The 19,912-nt window shown below is 54.7% G+C and overlaps 1 protein-coding gene across 2 annotated transcripts; it reads left to right on the top strand.

Moving 5' to 3' along the window:
• The first annotated feature begins 4,972 nt into the window (after positions 1-4,972).
• On the top strand, positions 4,973-18,263 carry FBXO41 (F-box protein 41). Of its 2 annotated transcripts, XM_070429481.1 has the most exons (12): positions 4,973-5,965; positions 7,239-7,449; positions 7,903-7,976; positions 8,232-8,590; positions 9,441-9,682; positions 9,935-10,050; positions 10,184-10,336; positions 10,505-10,600; positions 11,989-12,107; positions 12,280-12,438; positions 13,721-13,836; positions 13,981-18,263. In XM_070429481.1, exons 1-12 carry the CDS (start codon positions 5,070-5,072, stop codon positions 14,041-14,043), a joined length of 2,604 nt encoding a protein of 867 aa, XP_070285582.1. In that variant the 5' UTR covers positions 4,973-5,069; the 3' UTR covers positions 14,044-18,263. The 2 variants fall into 2 exon arrangements, with proteins under 2 accessions (XP_070285582.1, XP_070285583.1); XM_070429482.1 differs by lacking the exons at positions 13,721-13,836; positions 13,981-18,263 and adding an exon at positions 13,201-13,700.
• Positions 18,264-19,912: the final 1,649 nt, after the last annotated feature.

The raw sequence follows: 19,912 nt of genomic DNA, 5'->3' as shown, positions 1-19,912 counted from the left end.
AAGCTAAGGAGTTTGGCTGCAGCTAATAGACGATGGGGAGCCATTGAAGGAGCACGAACAGGAGTCATTTGGAGACAGAGGGATCTGGTGCCTAATATGGGATGGAACAGAGCTGTGAGACTGAAGCTGGGCCAGCAGTCCTAGGTGTGAGGAGGCAGTGGCCCAGAGAAGCATGAAGCATGAAAACAATTGGGTTGAAAAATCAGCAGGTCTTGATGGCTAGCGGAGCAACATGGCCAGTGGGTATGGTGTGACAGAGGGGAGGGCGGCGGCACCAGTGAAGGAAATGGGGATGCTGGGGAGGGGCCAAGAGGAAGTCCAAGGTGTTGTTTTTTTGACACGGTGGGTCATTGCGTTAGTCCAGAGTCTCATTACTAGTGACTGGCAACCAATTCAAGTGATTTAAGCTACAAAAAGAATTTGCTGCCTAATTACAATTGACAAGTCTTGGGTTAAAGTTTCAGGCACATCTGGATTGGATGCTCTCAAAGGGATGTCATCCATAGTCTGTTTTTCTCCTTGCCCAAAGAGAGGACAGAAATGGCCACAAGCAGATCCAGGCTCACGTTCTATCCGCTGAGCAGAGGTCCGTGAGCGGCTGAATTAGCCCATTACCGAATGATCACTGTGATGAACAGGCTAATGTCATCTGTGCTCCCGCGACAGCGGTTCTCAACCTGTGGGTCGCGACCCCTTAAAATACATCCTGCATATCAGATATTTACATTACGATTCATAATAGTAGCAAAATTACAGTTATGAAGTAGCAACGAAAATAATTTTATGGTTGGGGGTCACCACAACATGAGGAACTGTATTAAAGGGTCGCAGCATTAGGAAGGTTGAGAACCACTGAGCTAGGAGGTGTGGGGTCAGCCCTACCCCAAAACCATTCGAAGTGGGGGGAATGGTTCTCTAAGGGAAAACTGGGGGTCTATCCACAAAGGGCGACTGGAGCTGAGCAGCAAAAACAATGCATGTCCACTACATTCTACCTCTTGGCTGTCCAAGATCTACACAGAACCCCTCCATAAAATTTTTACAAAGTTTTATTTATCGTAGTGCCATTATCTCTCACAAAACTAAAAAAAAACACTATCTTGTGTGGGTTTTTTAAAAATATATTTTTATTGATTTCAGAGAGGGAGAGGGATATAGAAACATCAATGATGAGACAGAATCATTGATTGGCTGCCTCCTGCCTGCCCCACACTGGGGATCAAGCCTGCAACCTGGGCATGTGCCCTGACCGTGAATCTAACCAACCTCCTGGTTCATAGGTCGAAGCTCAACACTGAGCCACATCGGCCAGGCAAAACATACTATCCTATTTCTGGAATGAAACGTTCCAACTTCTTACCCAATTACCACATTCAGGCCCATTTCAAGATCTTGGTGAGCTGTCTGGCAAGGTACTGAGCTAGCTAGCCCCTCATGGTCTTTCAATGTATGGCCAGATTACAATGATGGAGGAAAAATCAGATAACTGAAAGAACAAACACTCTCCCAGCTGAAGAGGGGAGATGAGGAAAAACACTCAGTGATCACAAGTCCATAGCATATTCCACATGCTCGGCCAGTTGGCAAGGAACCTGTATTGGTTGCTCTGGTTCTGTGTTTCAGACAGCGACCCTTGTCGTTTGTGCTCTCGGCCACTGAGGAGCACTGAGGAGTCCCCTCCCATTGGTGTGGGTTTGGTGGGTGGGGAACTGTAGGAGCTAAGTATTCCCTAGCCTTTGTTTTCCAGGTTTGTGGGTTGTTTTTTTCTGGCAATACAATTCCCTTAATCATTAGGAAGCTTTCAGTCAATTTGCATTCAGTCATCCCCAGAGCTATTAACCAAACTAGAGACCTCCCTGAAGTTATAATTCTTGAATGGAGTCCCTGGTGATGGTGTTGGGAAGCAGGAGGGGTTGTCTCTTAGCAACAGGCCTTGGTGCTCTGCACATCCCAGGAGCCCATGGTTCTGTGGCCTCTAGTTAGGCCTTTACCACAGGGCAGTTCAAATCCCTACTGTATGGTGGGAGGCACAGTTCCTTTGCCCCTTCCCACTCAAACTGCATCCCAGTGGGAGACCGCTTATAATGAAAGCAGTGGTTGCTTCTGTGGCGCTGGGAGGGCACAGCAGAAGGGTTGCAGGAGGGTCTGGGGAGTTAAGAGCTTGACAGGCCCCAGGCTTGTCTCCCTCCGTGTTTCCAGCCTCCCTGTTGTTGCCTGGCTGACTGTAGCTAGAAGCAGAGAACTGGCTCTTAATTATCTGACTCTCAGCCATATTGGATTGCTGGCCTCAGGCAGAAAGAGCCTCTCTGGGCATAGCAGCATTTTCTTCCTCTGCTTTCAGATGGGCCAGAGCGTGTCTTTCTTATTGGACCTTACTGAGGCCACACCCCAACACGGTGACATTTTTCAAGTCCCCTAAAGTTCCAGCCTTGGTGGGAACATCGTCTAAGCTCCGGAGGAAGTGAGAGAGCTTAGTCAACTGCTTTGCTGCTGTGTAGCAGGGTTCACCACTTCCTAGTGGGTGGAGCGGTACTATCGTATTCCTCCCCTTAGTTCAGCTTATTCCTTCTTAGGGTCTATTACTTTCAAAAATTCCATTCCTGATTCTAATGTCTGGAGAACTTTTTCCTGGTGCAAGTAACACAAACCCATGTCCAGCTGGCTTAAACAGTGTCTGTGAGGAATCTCTCTTCTTCCTTCTTCCTTCCTCTTCCTCTTCCTCCTTCTTCTTCTTGGATTTCAGAGAGGAAGGGAGAGGGAGAGAGAGATAGAAAATCAATGATGAGAGAAAATCATCGATTGACTGTCTCCTGCACGAGCGTGAAACCAGGGCATGTGCCCTGACCGGGAATCGAACCATGACCTCCTGGTTTATAGGTCAGTGCTCAACCACTGAGCCACACCAGCTGGACTCAGTTCTGCTTCTTTATGTGGGCTTCATTCCCAGGTGGTTCCTCCCAAAGATGGCCTCATGGGCTTAGAAACCTGAGCCCAAAGCGATGCTTTCCCCCAGTAGTTCCAAAGAAGTTCTGGAGAAATAACTCATTAACTCAATGAGGAAATACTCATTGATTCAACTTGGGTGATATGTGCTCATTCCAGGCCTCTGGTCGACCAGGCCTTTATCACATTCTTACCTCTGAAGCCAGGGATGGACTATCAACCCCCACCCAGACCACATGGTCTGAGAAAATAGGAAAGGAACAATGGTTCCCCAAGATCAAAGCAGGGTGTTCTTCTCATGAGGAGGACTGAGTGCTGGGCTGCAAAGGGAACAGACATCACACACTCATACATCCATGTGGAAATGCCAAAGCAAATGGAACTCAAGAACAGGTCAGGATGAAGAGGCAGAGCTGAGGACTTAATGGGTTTACGGTGTGAGTTAACTCCAGGGAGTGCATCAGACTGCCAGGGGAGAAGATAAGGCAAAGGGGGCATGAAGACCTCCCGTCAGGAGACAAGATTAGGAAAGCAGCAAGAAGAGGAGGTCAGAGAGCCTAAACTAGGCACCTTAATGGTAACCTATAAAGACTGAGGGGTCAGGAGAATCAGCCAAGGGGTCAGGTCGGTGAAGATACCTGGTGACAACTGAATTGTCTGACTAGCAGGTGGGCTGTGATCTGGTGGAGCACGGTGACATCAGAGGGTGGTTGAAACCTGATTGCAGGCAGTTAGAAGGCAGTGAGGAAAGGGGTAGAGATCCCAGGAGGCAGGGCAGGGGTGACTAGAAGCCAGAGATGATGGGGGAATGCACAGTGGGAGTTGAGGGTGACCAGGGCTGGGATTCCAGGAAGGGTGGCTGCTTGTGCCAGAGGAAGTCTGGAGAGGACAAATATCATGACCCTTGGAGTAAAGGGCAGGCAAGGCCACTTATTGGAGACGAACCTAGCATTGAAATCTGAGGAGAAGACCTAGGTGCCCGGAGTGGCAGGGATTTGAGAGCAGGGTACAGAGGGCAGGAACAAACAGTGACACACAGGGGTATTGTCAGGTGAGGTGACATGGTCACTGCATCATGGTACCAATTGTCCAGCCTGTCTTACGGGTGTGGTTCGCATGACATGGAAATAAGCACATCTTTTAAGAATTTTTTTTGAGATGTAACATACATCCAGTCAGGTACATATAGTGCACGAATCTCAAGTGTACAGTTGATTGTTTACATATGTATACACCTGTATCACATAAGGTTCCTACCTGCCCCTTCCCAGTCCATAGAGACCCCTAGGGGTAACCTCCATTCTGACTTTGTCATCTTCAATTTAGTCTGTTCTTAAACTCTACGTATATGGAATCCTATAGTGTGCACTCTGGTCTGGCTTCTTCCATCCATGTTGTTGCATGTACCAATGGTTCCTTTTCTTACTGCTGGGTTACTATTCCATTATGAATATATGAATATACCACAGTCTATTCATTCTATTGGTGATGGGCACTTGGGTTATATCCAGGTTGGAACTATTATAAATAAAACGAATATATTTTAAAAATGTATATTTTTGTTGATTTCAGAGAGGGAGAAATAGAAATGTCAATGAGAGACACATCTAATGACTGCTTCCTGCACACCCCACACTGGGGATCTAGCCTGCATCCCTGCATGTGCCCTGACCAGGAATCGCACCCTGGGACCTCTTGGTCCATGGGATGATGCTAAACCCACTGAGCATACCGGCCATGCAAAATGAATGCTTTTTTTTTTTTTCTTAAAGAATTTTTTCTTTTTCACTCTCCGACATGCACAGGCCCTTGCACGGGTAGCACAGCAAGCCAGTCCCCTCTGGGAGGTCAGGCCATGGGTCTCCCCTCGCCCATCTCTCTGGGCACATGTTGTCCATGGAAAGTCTATTTCCTCACGGGTACTGGGTACGGGGTGTGAGAAAGGGAAGCAGAGATACCCTTCCTAAGACTTACTCCCTCTCTTCTAGCCTCCTCACCCCTGACCGCGGGTGCCCTGAGCCTTCCTGATCCCGCAGGGGGGCTCACCCGCGGCCCCCCATGAGTGCACCCGGTTGATCGGCGGGGCGGCCGCGGTGGAGCCCGGAGGCCGCGGGGGCGGCGGGGCCATGGCCTCGCTGGACCTGCCGTACCGCTGCCCCCGCTGCGGGGAGCACAAGCGCTTCCGGAGCCTGTCGTCTCTGCGAGCGCACCTGGAGTACAGCCACACGTACGAGACCCTCTACATCCTCTCCAAGACCAACAGTATCTGCGAAGGTGCCGCAGCGGCGGCAGCGGCAGCCGCGGCGTCTGGCTTCCCGCTCGTGCCCGAGCCCGCCGCCCTGCTGGCGGTGCCGGGCGCCCGGCGCGAGGTCTTCGAGAGCACGTCCTTCCAGGGCAAGGAGCAGGCGGCCGGGCCGGCGCCCGCCACGCCCCACCTGCTGCACCACCACCACCACCACGCGCCCCTCGCCCACTTCCCCGGCGACCTGGTGCCCGCCAGCCTGCCCTGCGAGGAGCTGGCGGAGCCTGGCCTGGTGCCCGCCGCCGCCGCCCGCTACGCGCTGCGCGAGATCGAGATCCCGCTGGGGGAGCTGTTCGCCCGTAAGTCCGTGGCCTCCTCCGCGTGCTCCACGCCGCCGCCCGGCCCCAGCCCTTGCCCCGGGCCCACCACCGCCTCGCCCGCTTCCCCCTCGCCCGCCGATGTGGCTTACGAGGAGGGCCTGGCGCGCCTCAAGATCCGCGCGCTGGAGAAGCTGGAGGTGGACCGGCGGCTGGAGCGGCTGAGCGAGGAGGTGGAGCAGAAGATCGCCGGCCAGGTGGGCCGGCTGCAAGCCGAACTGGAGCGCAAGGCCGCGGAGTTGGAGACGGCGCGGCAGGAGAGCGCGCGGCTGGGGCGCGAGAAGGAGGAGCTGGAGGAGCGCGCGTCTGAGCTCTCGCGCCAGGTGGACGTGAGCGTGGAGCTGCTGGCCTCACTCAAGCAGGACCTAGTGCACAAGGAGCAGGAGCTGAGCCGCAAGCAGCAGTGAGTGGCCCGCCGGGCCCCGTGGGGGAATGTGCCCGCCCCTGTTCCCTAGTGGGTGACCCTGTGAGTCATTCTGCTGCCATCACCGTGAGTGTGGCAATGAGTGTGTCTGTGTGTGAGGCCATGAGCATGGAACGATGGTGCATGTGGGGCCAACAGTGTCATGACTGTGTTTAGGACTGTGAGTCCATGATCTTGAAACATGTTCTTTAAAATATATATATTATCGATTTCAGAGAGGAAAGGGAGAGAGAGAGATAGAAATATCAATGATGAGAGAATCATTGATCGGCTGCCTCCTGTACGCCCCATAGTGGGGATCAAGCGTGCAACCTGGGCATGTGTCCTGACCAGGAATCGAACCGTGACCTCCTGGTTCATAGGTCGATGCTCAAGCACTGAGCCAGGCCGGCCAGTGAAACACATTCTTCACTTGGCTTCCAAGACACTCTCCTGGGATCTCCTTTTGTCTCCTTGCTCCTCCTCAGTCTTTGTTGCTTCTCCTTATGTCTCTGGTCTTTAAGTGTAGAATGATGAGATATGTAGATGTTATGCATCTGTCCCCATAGTGATGCAAGCTCCATGGTGGCAGGAATTTTTCGCTGCTTATTCACTGCTGTGTCCCCAGTACCTAGAACAGTGCCTGGCACCAAGAAGGTGCTCAGTCAATGTTGAGTGGATGCATGAACGACTGTGAATGCAATTGGGAGTAAATACTCTGTGACTCTTAAGTGTGCTGTGTGTACATGGAACTCCTGGAGGTGGTAGTGCAATGGGAAGTGTGCTTCTGCATCTGAGAATGTTTCTGAAAAATGTGTGTGGGGGTGGGGGTGGGGGGTGTTTGAATGTGTTGGTGAGACTGCCTTTCTCAGACTGTGTGCCTGCGAATGAGCATGAATACATGTATTTAAGTGTGGGGCTATGTATTGGACTTTGCGTACTTGGCTGTGTGACTGTGTGTGTCTGTGAGTGTGTCTGGAGGCAGGAGGTGGCTGTGTGTGACTGAGTGTGCCTGGGGCACAGGGATGTCCAGTTGTGTGGGGCTCGGTGAGTGGGGTGTGAGTGTGTAACTCAGAATATATGCTGGCATTTCCGTGTGTGCCATTGTGTGGGACAGTGTGCCTGGGCCTGTTCTATGTGTTTCCATGTGACCATGAGCAGACACCGGGGACAGCTGTGCCCCATGTCGCTCCCCTACTGGCCAGGGCCTCCTCTAGAGGGTGGGTGGGCGGACAGGCTGAGGCACGGGGGTAAGAGACTGCTCCGGGCCCAGGGAGGTGGTGCAGATCGACCAGTTCCTGAAGGAGACTGCGGCACGGGAGGCCAGCGCCAAGCTGCGGCTGCAGCAGTTCATCGAGGAGCTCCTGGAGCGGGCTGACCGTGCCGAACGGCAGCTGCAGGTCATCAGCAGCAGCTGTGGCAGCACACCGAGTGCCAGCCTGGGCCGTGGAGCTGGGCCCGGGCCCCGGGGCCCAGGCAGAGTGGTGAGTGCCCATCTACCTTCCCTCCTCTACCTGCACACCTGATTTCCACAAACTCCCCTCACCTGTGGCCTGACATCCCCCCTGTGATGCTCCCTTTTTGGCTCTTCCCCATGAGCAGACTGTAGGCCTGAAGTAAGGGGTCAAGGAATAGGGGAGCCCCTCTGAGGTGGCAGAAGCGCAGGCCCCTGAGGCTGTAGTGAGGTGTGATTCAGAGGCCCATCCCTGCAAATGAGAGCCCAGGAGCCACAAGCTGGGCCTGGGGTGCGGGGTGGGTATGTGGAGGGGGCTGGCGAGCCTGCCTCTGGCTGTCTGTCTATCTGTTTGTCCATCTTTCCCAACTTTTTTCCTTCTTCTCTCTCCTCTTCTCTCCATCTTGCACCCTGTTTTACCTGCTCCTTCTCATCCTCTTGCCTCTGCCCTCCTTCCCTTCCCTCCTGCTCTGGGGGCCCACAGCGAGAACACCACGTGGGGATGGCCATGCCTAGCACATATGCGGTGTCACGGCATGGCTCCTCTCCCAGCACAGGGTAAGCCTCGGGCCCACCTCCCTGCCCCCCCCCCCCCCCCACAGCCCACCTTCACCCTGGCCCACTGGATGGCTGGTCTCCCCTTTCCCCATCCTCCTTGGGTCCCCTCTGTCCGTCTTCCTTTCCACACTCAGAGGGGGCTCTTGGAAAGTAGGGTGGGTGGGTTGCCCTTGGCCAGCGTTAGGGGTGGGATGGGGAGTTCAGCAAGCCTGGTGCCTCTCCCTTCTCCTTACCATCTGCTCCACCCCACCGTAGGGCCTCCAGCCGCGTCCCAGCTGCATCCCAGAGCTCAGGCTGCTATGACAGTGACAGTCTGGAGTTGCCCCGGCCGGAAGAAGGGGCCCCGGAGGACAGTAACCCTGGGGGCGTGGGCACACGGGCCCCGGCTGCCAACGGTGGCTCAGAGCGGGCTCAGGCCCCTCGAAGCTCAGGCCTGCGGCGCCAGGCCATTCAGAACTGGCAGCGCAGACCCCGCCGGCACAGCACGGAGGGCGAGGAGGGTGACATTTCGGACGTGGGCTCCCGAACCACCGAGTCAGAGGCTGAGGGCCCCTCGGACGTCCCCCGCCCTGGGCCTGCTATGGCTGGGCCAGTAAGCAGCTGCCGGCTCTCAGGTGAGTCCTAGGGGGGTGGGCAGAGAGCCAGGCTTTCCCCTGGTGCAGGCCCTCTCAGAAGACACAGGGCTGAGGCAGCACATCTCCTGGGCTCCTGCACCTCCTTTTCCCCAGCCCAGACTTCCCACAGTGAGAACGACACTCCCACCCAGCGCCCTGCCAGCCCGGGCAGGAGCTCCTGCGGCAGGGCGTGCTGCAGCACAGGGCACCCCGGTTGGGTTGTGCACAAGGATGCCACACCAAAAGGGCTCCATTTATGTGGTGGGTTCACTGACATGTACAGGAGAGTAGCTAGGTGTTGGCTCCGGACTCTGTGGCCCCTGAAGCAGTTGGAGGTGGGGTGCCTTCCCTTATAGAAACAAGGCCATGCACATACGCGGACGGGTCAGGGCCAGGGGGTGAGAGGGCTCCGGTCAGGGTGTGGGCTGCCCCTGTGACTGGGCAGCCTCTCACCTGCCTCTGTTCCCAGAGGCCCCATTTCTGCCCATCCATACCCTAACCCTCCAAACACTTTCCTTCTCCAAACGTGATTCAGTTGCCTCATCTAGGGGGTGAGTTCAGACTATGCGATGACATATTATCTTAAAAATAATTTACTTGAGGAAAGACTACCTTTTCTAATTTGCAAAATTAGGGGCGGGGGTGACACAGAAGAGAGGAATGCAGAGGCCCTTGTCTTTCTCCCAAGGCACTGGTCCCCCAGCATGGGTCCCCCATGCCCATGCCTCCTGCAGCTCCTAGCCTACATCGCCATGCTGGCCTTTGATCCTCCACACTCACCTTTGACCCTTTGGTATTGTGCTGGCCTTTGATCCTCCACACTCACCTTTGACCCTTTGGTATTGTGCAGCCCGCTCTGAGGGAGGCAGTGGGAGGGGTCGGCGAGCAGAGAGGGGCAGCCCCTCACGTTCCAATGAGGTCATCAGCCCAGAGATCCTCAAGATGCGAGCAGCCCTGTTCTGCATCTTCACCTACTTGGACACCCGCACCCTTCTGCATGCCGCCGAGGTCTGCCGCGACTGGCGCTTTGTGGCCCGCCACCCTGCTGTCTGGACGCGAGTGCTGCTCGAGAATGCCCGAGTCTGTTCCAAGGTACCTGTTTCTGCCCACTCTCCCTGCCCTCCCACTCATATCTGCTGTGAACTCACACACGCGCATGCACACACACACGCACACACCCATCCCCCCCACTTTCCAGCATCTGGTCCCTCCAGGTTTGGTCCTTGCAGTCCTTACAAGACCCCCAACTCTTGCCTGGTTTCCTAAAATGCTCTCATGGAGCTCCTATCCTCCAGCCAACCAAGTTCAGACCCCTCACCCCCGGTCACCCCTCTCTCCCTGCAGTTCTTGGCAATGCTGGCTCAGTGGTGCACCCAGGCCCACTCGCTGACACTGCAGAACCTGAAGCCTCGGCAGCGGGGCAAGAAGGAAAGCAAGGAGGAGTATGCCCGGAGCACCCGGTGAGGCCGTGGTGGGTGGGTGTGTGGGTGGGTGGGAGGGTGCTCCTGGGCCATAGACCTAGGATTCTGTGGGGATGCTTCTCAGAGCAGGAGGGGGCCACAAGCCTCTCCCTGACCTCTTGGCCATCCCCAGGGGCTGTCTGGAAGCAGGGCTGGAGTCCCTGCTGAAGGCGGCGGGGGGCAACCTGCTGATCCTGCGCATCTCCCACTGTCCCAACATCCTCACTGACCGCTCGCTCTGGCTGGCCAGCTGCTACTGCCGCGCTCTGCAGGCCGTCACCTACAGGTGGGTCCATCCCACCAGAAGCATCCCCAAGAGGGGTCCCTGGGCTCTGCGCTGCATACCCTTCTCCCGGGGCTCTCAGGCAGAGACCCAAGAGCTCTGTGGTCTCAGGGAAGGGAGCAGAGGCCACCAGGGAGAGTGGGTGGCCCCAGCTTTCTCTCTTCTCAACAGGAGCGCCACAGATCCCGTTGGCCATGAGGTCATTTGGGCCCTGGGCGCAGGCTGCAGAGAGATAGTCTCCCTCCAGGTGGCGCCACTTCACCCCTGGTGAGCCCTGGCTGGGTGAGGAGGGGACAGAGTTGGGTGGGGTCTGCGGCTGAGGACTGAGCAGATAGATCTAGGCCCATTCAATCGATTGTCTGGTTGGGGAGACCAGATTCGCATTCATCAATCTGTGTGTTTAGGCGTTAGGAGCAAGGCTTAACATCATGTCCTGGTTATAGAGTATGACTTTGGGCAACCCAATTGTGCTTCAGTTTCTCAACCTGCAAAGTCAAGGTGCTATTAGGGATCTGTTGACCTTATTAGGACTGTTGCTGGCTCAAATGAGATGTGTCCATGAAGCCCCCAGGGCCCACAGTGAGTGAGGCGTGAACACTAGGGAGGTTGGTTTGGCACGTGAAAGGCAGTTCAGGGTGGTCAGTGTATAAATGTACAAAAGAGCTGGTGGTTGGTGAGTCCAGGCTGTGGTGTCACTCATGGCTTTCCTTGGAGCTCCTCGAACATGTCAGGCTTTTCTGCTCCCTGCACCTTGACCTCCAAGCCCTCTCTTCACGTGACAACTCCTCCCAAGCCCTCCAGCGTCCCTGGGAGAATGTGTCACTGCTCTCCTGCCTTCATTCCTACTGCACCTTGTCCCTACCCTGCTATGGCCCACTTTGCAACAGTTTCTCTATATTTCAGTCTCCACGAGACTCATGGTTCTCAGGGCAGAGGCTGAAATGTCCGTTCCACATCTCTGATACCAAGAGTGTGACAGATGTCTGTGGCCAGGGCGAGTGTTGAGGGATGCATTGTTCAGGGAAACAGCCAGTTTGGTGTGAGTGGTAGGCAGAGCCCAGCAGTGAGTGTGTAAAGGCAGGTCGGGAAAAGGTCAGGAAGACCTTGCCTCAGGGGCTTAGATTTTTGCATTTTTTTTATCTAGAAAGTGCTGGGAAGCGATTGGGGATTTTAGATCTTAAAAAATGGGGTTACATCAGACAAGTAACAGTCTTTGTGCCCCTCTTCACCCCACTGTCTGCTCCTTCAGGGCAGGAACCATGTCTGTACTGTCACCACTACATCCCCAGGGCTTAGCTCAGTTGTTTTGGCTTAGTAGATACTTACAACCATTTGTTGAATGACTGAGTGAGGGAATGTAGGAATGACTGGTTTACCTTCAGCAGTAGGTAGTCTAGTCATAATCCAGATGAACATTGATCATGGTCTGAACTGTAGGTTGAAGACTTATTCAGGAATCGGAATCCATGGGTCTTGGCAGGAGATGAGGGAGGGGGAGTCAGGGATGATCCCAGGTTTCTGACTTGAGCAGCTGGGGTGATTGGTGGGGCCCTTGCCCAAGGGTGAGCCTGAAGGTGATCCCAAAGGAGGATGAGACTTGGGGTGTCATATAACCAGCAGCTTTCTGACAGCCCTTCCTTCCCCCCATTCTCCAGCCAGCAGCCCTTGCGCTTCAGTAATCGTTGCCTGCAGATGATCGGTCGCTGTTGGCCCCACCTCAGGGCCCTGGGGGTTGGGGGTGCCGGCTGTGGGGTGCAGGGCCTGGCATCACTCGGTAAGTTTTTCCTTGGGGCTAGGGTGGGGGTTAGTGGGATGCAGGCATGGGCGCGATACTGAAATCTCAGAGGAGCTCTGGGCTGCAGCCTGGGTGATAGCAGGAGCATCAGGTGGGCGGGAGGTAACCTGGAGAGTTCAGTCAGCAGCACCTCCCCACTTCCTCTTCCTAGCAAGAAACTGCATGAGGCTGCAGGTCCTGGAGCTGGACCATGTGTCGGAGATCACCCAGGAGGTGGCGGCTGAGGTCTGCCGGGAAGGCCTGAAAGGGCTGGAGATGCTGGTGCTCACGGCCACCCCCGTCACCCCCAAAGCCCTGCTGCATTTCAACAGTGAGTGATGGGGCATGCGGGGTGGGGTACAAGTGTCACCTCTTACCATGCCTTGCCAGCAGGTAGCATAACCAGCTCCCTGTCACTCCTGGTCAGCAAGCACAGTGCTGGGGTTAGACTGACCAGGGCTCTAGCCCTAGCTTTGCCACGAATGCTTTCTGAGGCCGGTGTGACATTCAAGGCCTTCCAGCACGTGGTCCAAATAGTTCAGTTCAGCTACATCTATTGCCCTGTGCTCTACCCACGTTGGAGACAGGAGCTATGCAGCAGCATTGGCCCCCATGTGAGCCTCCAGCCAAGGGCAGAGGCAGGAGAGCAGGTGGGTTAAGATCATAGGTTCTGGGGCTTGACTGACCTGGGTCTCAATTCTGACTCAACTGCTTATTAGCTTTGTGGCTTCAGGCAGGTTACTATACATCTGAGTTCTGTACCCCATTTTCTAAGCTGAATTTCTAGAATGAATGAGAGGATTAAATGAGATGATGTGTGTGAGCCTCCAAGGACAATTCAGAGGGAAGACTCCTTTCCCTGGTATAGATTGCAAGTCATGCCTCCTCTGGCCCCACTCCCGCCAGCTATCCACTCCATCTCCGGTCATTCCTCCACCTTCTAGAGGACATGGGTGCCCAGCTTGGGCTGCCCACACCCAAAAGTGAGACCGTCATCCAAGACCATTTGACCCTCGGCAAGACCTCAGGTTCAGAGCACCAAAGGTTCTTTGACCTTATTATTCCCAGGATCCTCTTCTTCCCTCCCCTTCAGCTTCATGGCCTTGCCTTGGACTGACCACCAGAACTAACGGCTCAGCCTTCAAAATCATGACCTTCAGGACCCTCTCAGCCTCCTGACCTTCCTGCTCCTCCTCTCCTGACTTCATGGCAACATTCGGTCCCTTAAGCTCCCAACTTGTTTGCTCCCTGTCTCCCCTCCTCTGTGCTCCAGCCGAGACCCATCAGCCTCCCTTCCGCTACTCTGTCTTTGTAATTCACTTCCAAATGCCCAGGCCACAGCACAACTGTCCCTTCTGCCAGGGAAGTTCCCAGAGCTCCTGCACAGCTGTTGCCCACGCATCCTCCCAGAGTCCACCGCAGCCTCTGCTCTGACGTCACCTTCCACCTGCTCCCATTGTCTGGTTGAGCCCCGGGCAGTGTGGGTCTGCTCTCCTGGTTATGCTCTCAGTGCCTGGCATTTGATTGCCTCTCAGTAGGTTCTGATTTCCTTAGTGATGGGAGAGGAGGCAGCCCGGCCAAACTGGGCTCCTATCTTACCCACCTTTTCCCAGGCATTTGCCGGAACCTCAAGTCCATTGTGGTCCAGATTGGGATTGCTGATTATTTCAAAGAGCCCAGCAGTCCTGAGGCCCAGAAGCTGTTTGAAGACATGGTGACAAAACTCCAGGTGAGGAATTGGCTCTGAGGCCACCCAAGACCCCATGACCCTAGGCTGGGGCTGGGGATTTGGGTTTGTGATCTGAAGAAAGCCCCACCTGTGGAACCCTGAGGATTTGGCCCCGAGGAGGACTAACCCAGGTTTGCTCTGCAGGCCCTGCGACGGAGGCCCGGCTTCTCTAAGATCCTGCACATCAAGGTGGAAGGCGGCTGCTAACCCGGGTGAGGGGCGGCAGGGCCCCTGCCAGCCCCACCCAGGGCACTCTCTTTGGACTTCCAGAGGGACCCTGATTTGGACTAGACCTTCAGAGGCCTGGTGTCATCTCTGGCTTCCAGGAAGGGGTTGACGGTTTCCTGTCCTCTCCTGGGATAGCAGAACAACAGGCCTGACCCTGGGAACTGTCTCTTCAGGGCAGGGGCTCAGACAGAAGCTGCCCCCTGCCCCTACCCAATCCCCAGCTGGAGCAGCCTTCTGGGCACAGCCAGCGAGGAGCTGTCACCACCAGCACCTGGTGTCTTCCCCCTGAGGGTCTGCAATAACCACCCAGTGGCCCTTGGCTGCTCTGGCAGGCCTCCATTCTTGAGGCCCAGCCTCCCGTCAGGTCCTCTGCAAGGCCCCAGGCAGGTCAGATTTGGTAAGGAGGGCTGTTCTCCTCGCCCTGCTCCATCCCCGCCCTCTGTGGGGCACCCCTTCAGACAGCCCACCGGGGACTAGGTCCACACACTCTGAGGATAACACACGGGCCGAGGAGTTTGGGCAAGTGTCAGCCGGAGGTGAGGTAGCAGGAGTGGGCTTGGAAGGGCAAAACATTCACTCAGATTTTCTCCCCAGGACATTGAAACCATCTCTCCCAAAGGAGGAAATTTCCAGGAAGAGAAAAAAGTTTCTATTGATATAGGCAAGACCTCCCTCCCCCAATAACCACATTTCCCATACACACAAGAGCTAAATTCTGAGCTAAAAGGTGCATGTTTCCATACCTGTCAGCAATCCTAACCCAGTCACCTGTGAGAAGCAGTTCCCGTCCTCAAGGAATGGCCTTCTTTTTTTAAATATATTTTATTGATTTCAGATAGGGAGGAGAGAGAGAAACATCAATGATGAAAGAGAATCATTGAATGGCTGCCTCCTGCACGCCCCCTACTAAGAGGTTGAGCCTGCAACCCAGGCATGTGCCCTTGACCGGAATCAAACCCTGCAGTCCGATGCTCTATCCACGGTACCAAACCGGCTAGAGCAGGAATGGCCTTCTAATCCAGGTGCTTGGGCAGGACTCTGATGGCCTTTGGATCCCCAAGGCTGTGTGGGAGGAAGTCAGTCACTGGCTGACCTCTGTATGGGGGCCTGGGGGAGGCTGGGAGGAGGCTGGTTTGGTTTGCTTCCTTGTCTGGCTAGCTTGCTTAAAGATGTAGCCCTTTAAGGAAGCTAGGCCCATCGAGCTAAGAATGAACTGGTCCCATGGGCTAAGGGCTCGGTTGGGAGTTTTCTGCCTGGGGGTAGTTCTGAGGCCCAAGCCAGAGCCACTTGGCTTAGAAGCCACAGGATGGATGCAAGTGGGGTTTCACTCACCCTCCCACGGTCCCCATAGGACCAGGTCCCAGCATTAAGACTCAGGTCTCCCAGTTCCTCCTCAGAGCTCCCACAGTGGCTGAGGTGGGTCCTGCCAAGCTTCATTTGGAAAGTTCTTTCATTCACTAGATTCATCTTAGGGTTTCCTTTTCTCCTGCACAGGACTGGCTTTCAGCCCTAATCACTAGGCAGCTGGTGGCTGAGGCAGGGTTCCTCCAATTTCTCAGTTCTTTCCAGGGACCCAACTTTCTGCTACAACCTAGCTTGAACATCAAGGCCCAGCCCTGGGTTACCCTGCAGTGAGGCCTCCAGAGCTGGGCCCCACAGACTCAGCGGTGGACCCCGCTTCCCTGGCTCCACCCAGTTCTCCGGGCTCTTCCCATTGTTGATGACTTTTCCTCCCATGGCTTATTCTGGCCCTGCCCTTTGAAGACCCCAAAAACCAAGGGTGTCATGTTGGCAACTCCCTGTCCTGTCCTGCACGAAGCCTTGGCGGTGTGGTATCTCCACTCCAGAGCAGCTGGCTTTATTGACTCCTCCTCAGCCCTGTCCCCAGGAATCATGGGAAGAAGCACAACTCTGCTGGCCTAGAGGGAGGCGGAGGTCTACTTAGGCCTGGCTGCCCCGGGTGCATCAGTCCTGCCTTCCAACTGCACCCTCCAAAGCCCTGCTCCACATGACCCCAGGATCAGAGGTGCTGCCCTCCCTGTCTCCTGGACAAAGCACAAAGGGGTGCCCTGCTTGGCCAGAGCCTGCCCTACTGGGACCTTTTCTGCCCCAGGAAGCCTCTGTCCCTGAATACAGGCTTTGGGCAGTTTCTCCCTGGGTGGGTGCCCACCAGGATGCCCGGCATCAGCCCTGGGAAAGGAAGTCAGTGCCCGGGCAGTGAGCTGAAGTGGGAGAAAGGACTGATGTCAGTAGTAGGTTTATTCACTCATTTGTTCATTTGTGTGACAGCCCTGCACACCACCAGCACTGCAGGCAGCAGAGTGAACAAGACTCCCTCTCCTGCTGGGGGGAAGTTTGCCTCTCACAGGTTTGGCTGTTTCCAGAAACGCCCCCAAGTCCAGCCAAGCGAAGGATGTATGGGAGTATATATTGTAATGCCCAGGGCCCCGTCAACAGGAATATGGGTTATAGTATGTCCCATTGCACACCTGCCCCCGGGGCCAATAGACTTGCGTGGCTGAGAACTGGCAGGTTGGCAGGCCTCCACCCACACCAGCTCGATGCTATTTTTTTGCTTCTCTTCAGGGGGGTGAGCCCTGCTAAGCGGGGAGCTTTTGTTGGTGGGAATGCTCCATTTGTTCTTTGGCAGCCCTATAGCTAGGGCTGATGGACGGGGAATGGATGGAGGGCCCAGCCATCCTTCATCGCCCCTGTCTCACACCTGACAAGATGCAAAGAGGAGGTTCAAAGAGCAAACCAAGGCAGGTCCTGCTCCAGGGGCCCAGGCATGTATAGGGGGCCCACGGGTGGGGCCACTTGGTATCCCTACCACCTTCCTGCCATACAGCCTGAACCCAGCACCTGGGGGACTCCGAGTACTTGGATTGAGTGTTTGGTCATGCTTTATTTGGGCTGCTGCCTCTGCACTGGCAGGGAACAAAGGAGATGCTGTAGATGTCTGCATCCCAGAGGGGGAGGAGCAGGTTGCCCAGAACCATGGCTTTCACTGCCAGGAGAGACCATTGAAGGACCAAGGCAGCTCAGGTATTCCTAGTCCGGTGAATGGAGTTTGAGCCAGCCCCTCAGGAATTGCCTAAAAAAAAGAAAAGCCGCCTCCTTCCTAAGGTCTGTGGCTCCAAGGTTTGGCTCCGTCCTTTGTCTTTGGGTCCTGCCTCTAGTCCTTTGGGCCGTAAGTGGGAGCTGCCCACATCCTAGTCCTTCTAAGGCGCTAAATGGAAGACCTTAACAGAGTGACTATCGGTGCCAAAGACCCAGTTCCTGCTGGACTTGGGGTGATAACAGGAGACATGGTGAGTGGGTGCAGGGCCCTTGTGCTCAGAGGACTCAAACTGATGGGATCTGTCCCAGCATGTCACCCCTGGTGAGTGTTACTTCTCTCCCCAAGGGGCCTGGCACATGTCTCTAGCCCTGCTGGCCATGCTTGCTCACCCAGCCTTGTCCCAGGCCTGCATTTCTGTATATATTGCTGTGTATCGTGTATATGTATTTATTCCTGGACAAGTGTGGTGTTCTGCAGCCCTTGCCTGAGAGTAAGGTGTAGGATTGGGTGGAGATCAGAAATCAGAATACCAGGGCCAACTAAGGCAGCCAGCTCCTATTCCCTCCCCAACCCTGGGAACCGGGCCAGTCCCAAGACCGCCCTGACAATCAGGCAGGCTTCCCCACATGAGGCCCAGCCTCACCTGCCACCACTGGCATGGCCCCAGGGAGGCTTGGCCTTGGCCTTCCAGCCTCAGCTCTGCCCTGGCAGGGGTCTTGCACTCAGAGGCCTGAGGTGACCCAGGCTTGCCTCCTGGCTGGCATGAGTAGGCTTGGCTCTAGTGGGCACTGCTGGTGGAGACCTCCACAACTGACCCCAGGCCCTGCCTTCCCTGCACAGCCAGGCTGCCATGGGCCTGAGCCGTGAGAGGGTGACTTCCCCCACCCCAAGCACATCAGGCAGAGTGGAGAGCATTTTTCGATTTTGTTTCTTAAGTGGTGCCTGTACCTCCAGTCCCCAGGGGCCTTCAGTGGCCCCACTTCTCTGCCACACCAGGCATCACCATCCCAGCACTTTGCTCCATGTCATCCATAGATGCCCTTTGCTGAATGTACCTGAGTGTATGTATTTAAAAGGACTCACACAGGCATCAGAAAATTTATGGCTTTGTATCCAATAAAAGATGGTGAAACTGGAATATCTGCCTCAGGGCAATAAATGGTAGGTGGCCGTATTTGTCGGTCTGTGTCACCAAGCCTTTCTGCAGCTGAAGTGCACTGAAGCAGGAAAGAGGTGGGTGGCCAGAGCGGCATCAACGGGGTGAATGAAGCATCAGAAGACCTGTCTCGGGACTGCAGACGTCACTGGAGTAGGCCACGCAGGTGACTGCCCCTGCCACAGCTCACTCCCCCTCGGTGTCTGTGTGTGGACAGCAAGCCTTGGTGCCATTTCTGCCTCAGCCAGGAGAGATCACCTTTAAGGATGACTCCAGCACAAGTACAGCAGGAGCAGCAGGCACTGCCCAGTCCCTCACTGGCCTGGCCACATCCTCAGGAGGCTCTGATCAGCCAGTCAGGCTTCAGCCCGAGGGAGACACCAAATTGCCCAACATGGTCTGGCTTCAACTTCCCTATTTTACCCAATGGGGTCGCCCCACCGATTTGATTACTCAGGTATGAAATATTAAAAATCAGAAAAACCAACAGGTGTGTATACTTTAAACTGTGTGGCTCTAGCATCAAATAAGTAGATGAGCACTTATCCCCCTGTTCCTATCTTCATTATACATTTAGAGCAGCTGAGACTCAGAAAAATTAGTTTACATTAAGACTATCAAGTTAGGATGTGGGATTCCAAAGTCTGGATCTGCCCATACCCCATTTCACCTTGAGTCCATCTAATTGGGAGTGGCTGGACTCAGGAATTAAAAAAAAAACAAAAAACAAATAAAAATCACGCCTGGCTGGTGTGTGTCTGTGGCTGAATGTCAACCTATGAACCAGGAGGTTAGAGTTCGATTCCCAGTCAGGGCATATGCCTGGGTTGCAGGCTTGATGTCCAGTAGGGAGGTATAGGAGGCAGCCGATCAATGAATCTCACTCATCATTGAGGTTTTTCTCTCTCCTCCCTTCCTCTCTCTGAAATTATATATATATATATATATATTTAAAATCATTTCCCAGTACCAAGCAGCAAAAGCTTCAGTGGTTCAATATGACTTCCACAAGGACCAATGACAGCTAGCTGCAGGCCAGACCTCAGGACTAGCACAGAGAAGAGGCAGTTAGATCCTGCTTTCCATAGATCTGTGCTGGCCAATTCAAACTTGTCCTGTTCAGAAGGGAGCTTAATGAGACCAGGTGGGTGCTCCTTCAGCCACCCCCTCAATGGACTGCTAAGGAGTCACTACAGTTTAAAAAGGATATGGCCACCCTGACCGGTTTGGCTCAGTGGATAGAGTGTCGACCTGTGGACTGAAGGGTCCCAGGTTCGATTCCAGTCAAGGGCATGTACCTTGGTTGTGGGCACATCCCCAGTAGGGGGTGTGCAGGAGGCAGCTGATTGATGTTTCTCTCTCATTGATGTTTCTAACTCTCTACCCCTCTCCCTTCCTCTCTGTAAAAAATCAATAAAATATATTAAAGGATATGGCCTAAGACATTCCTCCAAGGCCCTCAACCTCAGGATCTTTACTGAGGGACCAAAAGATGGAACCAAAAGAATATGGAGGTAGAGGGGCAGACAAGGTCTGTAACACGTTTACTCAAACCTAGGAAATCCTGGGAGCAGTGCCTGGCGAGGCCAGGGCTGGGTAAGATAAACTTGGGAGAAAAGGAAGCCGACTCC

This window comes from Myotis yumanensis, unplaced genomic scaffold (assembly GCF_028538775.1).
Source record: "Myotis yumanensis isolate MYYU_CA2020_CCGP unplaced genomic scaffold, mMyoYum1.0.hap1 SCAF_11, whole genome shotgun sequence".
In the NCBI taxonomy this organism is placed as follows: Eukaryota; Metazoa; Chordata; class Mammalia; order Chiroptera; family Vespertilionidae; genus Myotis; species Myotis yumanensis.
The sequence above is the reverse complement of the archived record's forward strand: the minus strand, read 5'-3'. Positions and strand labels throughout refer to the sequence as shown.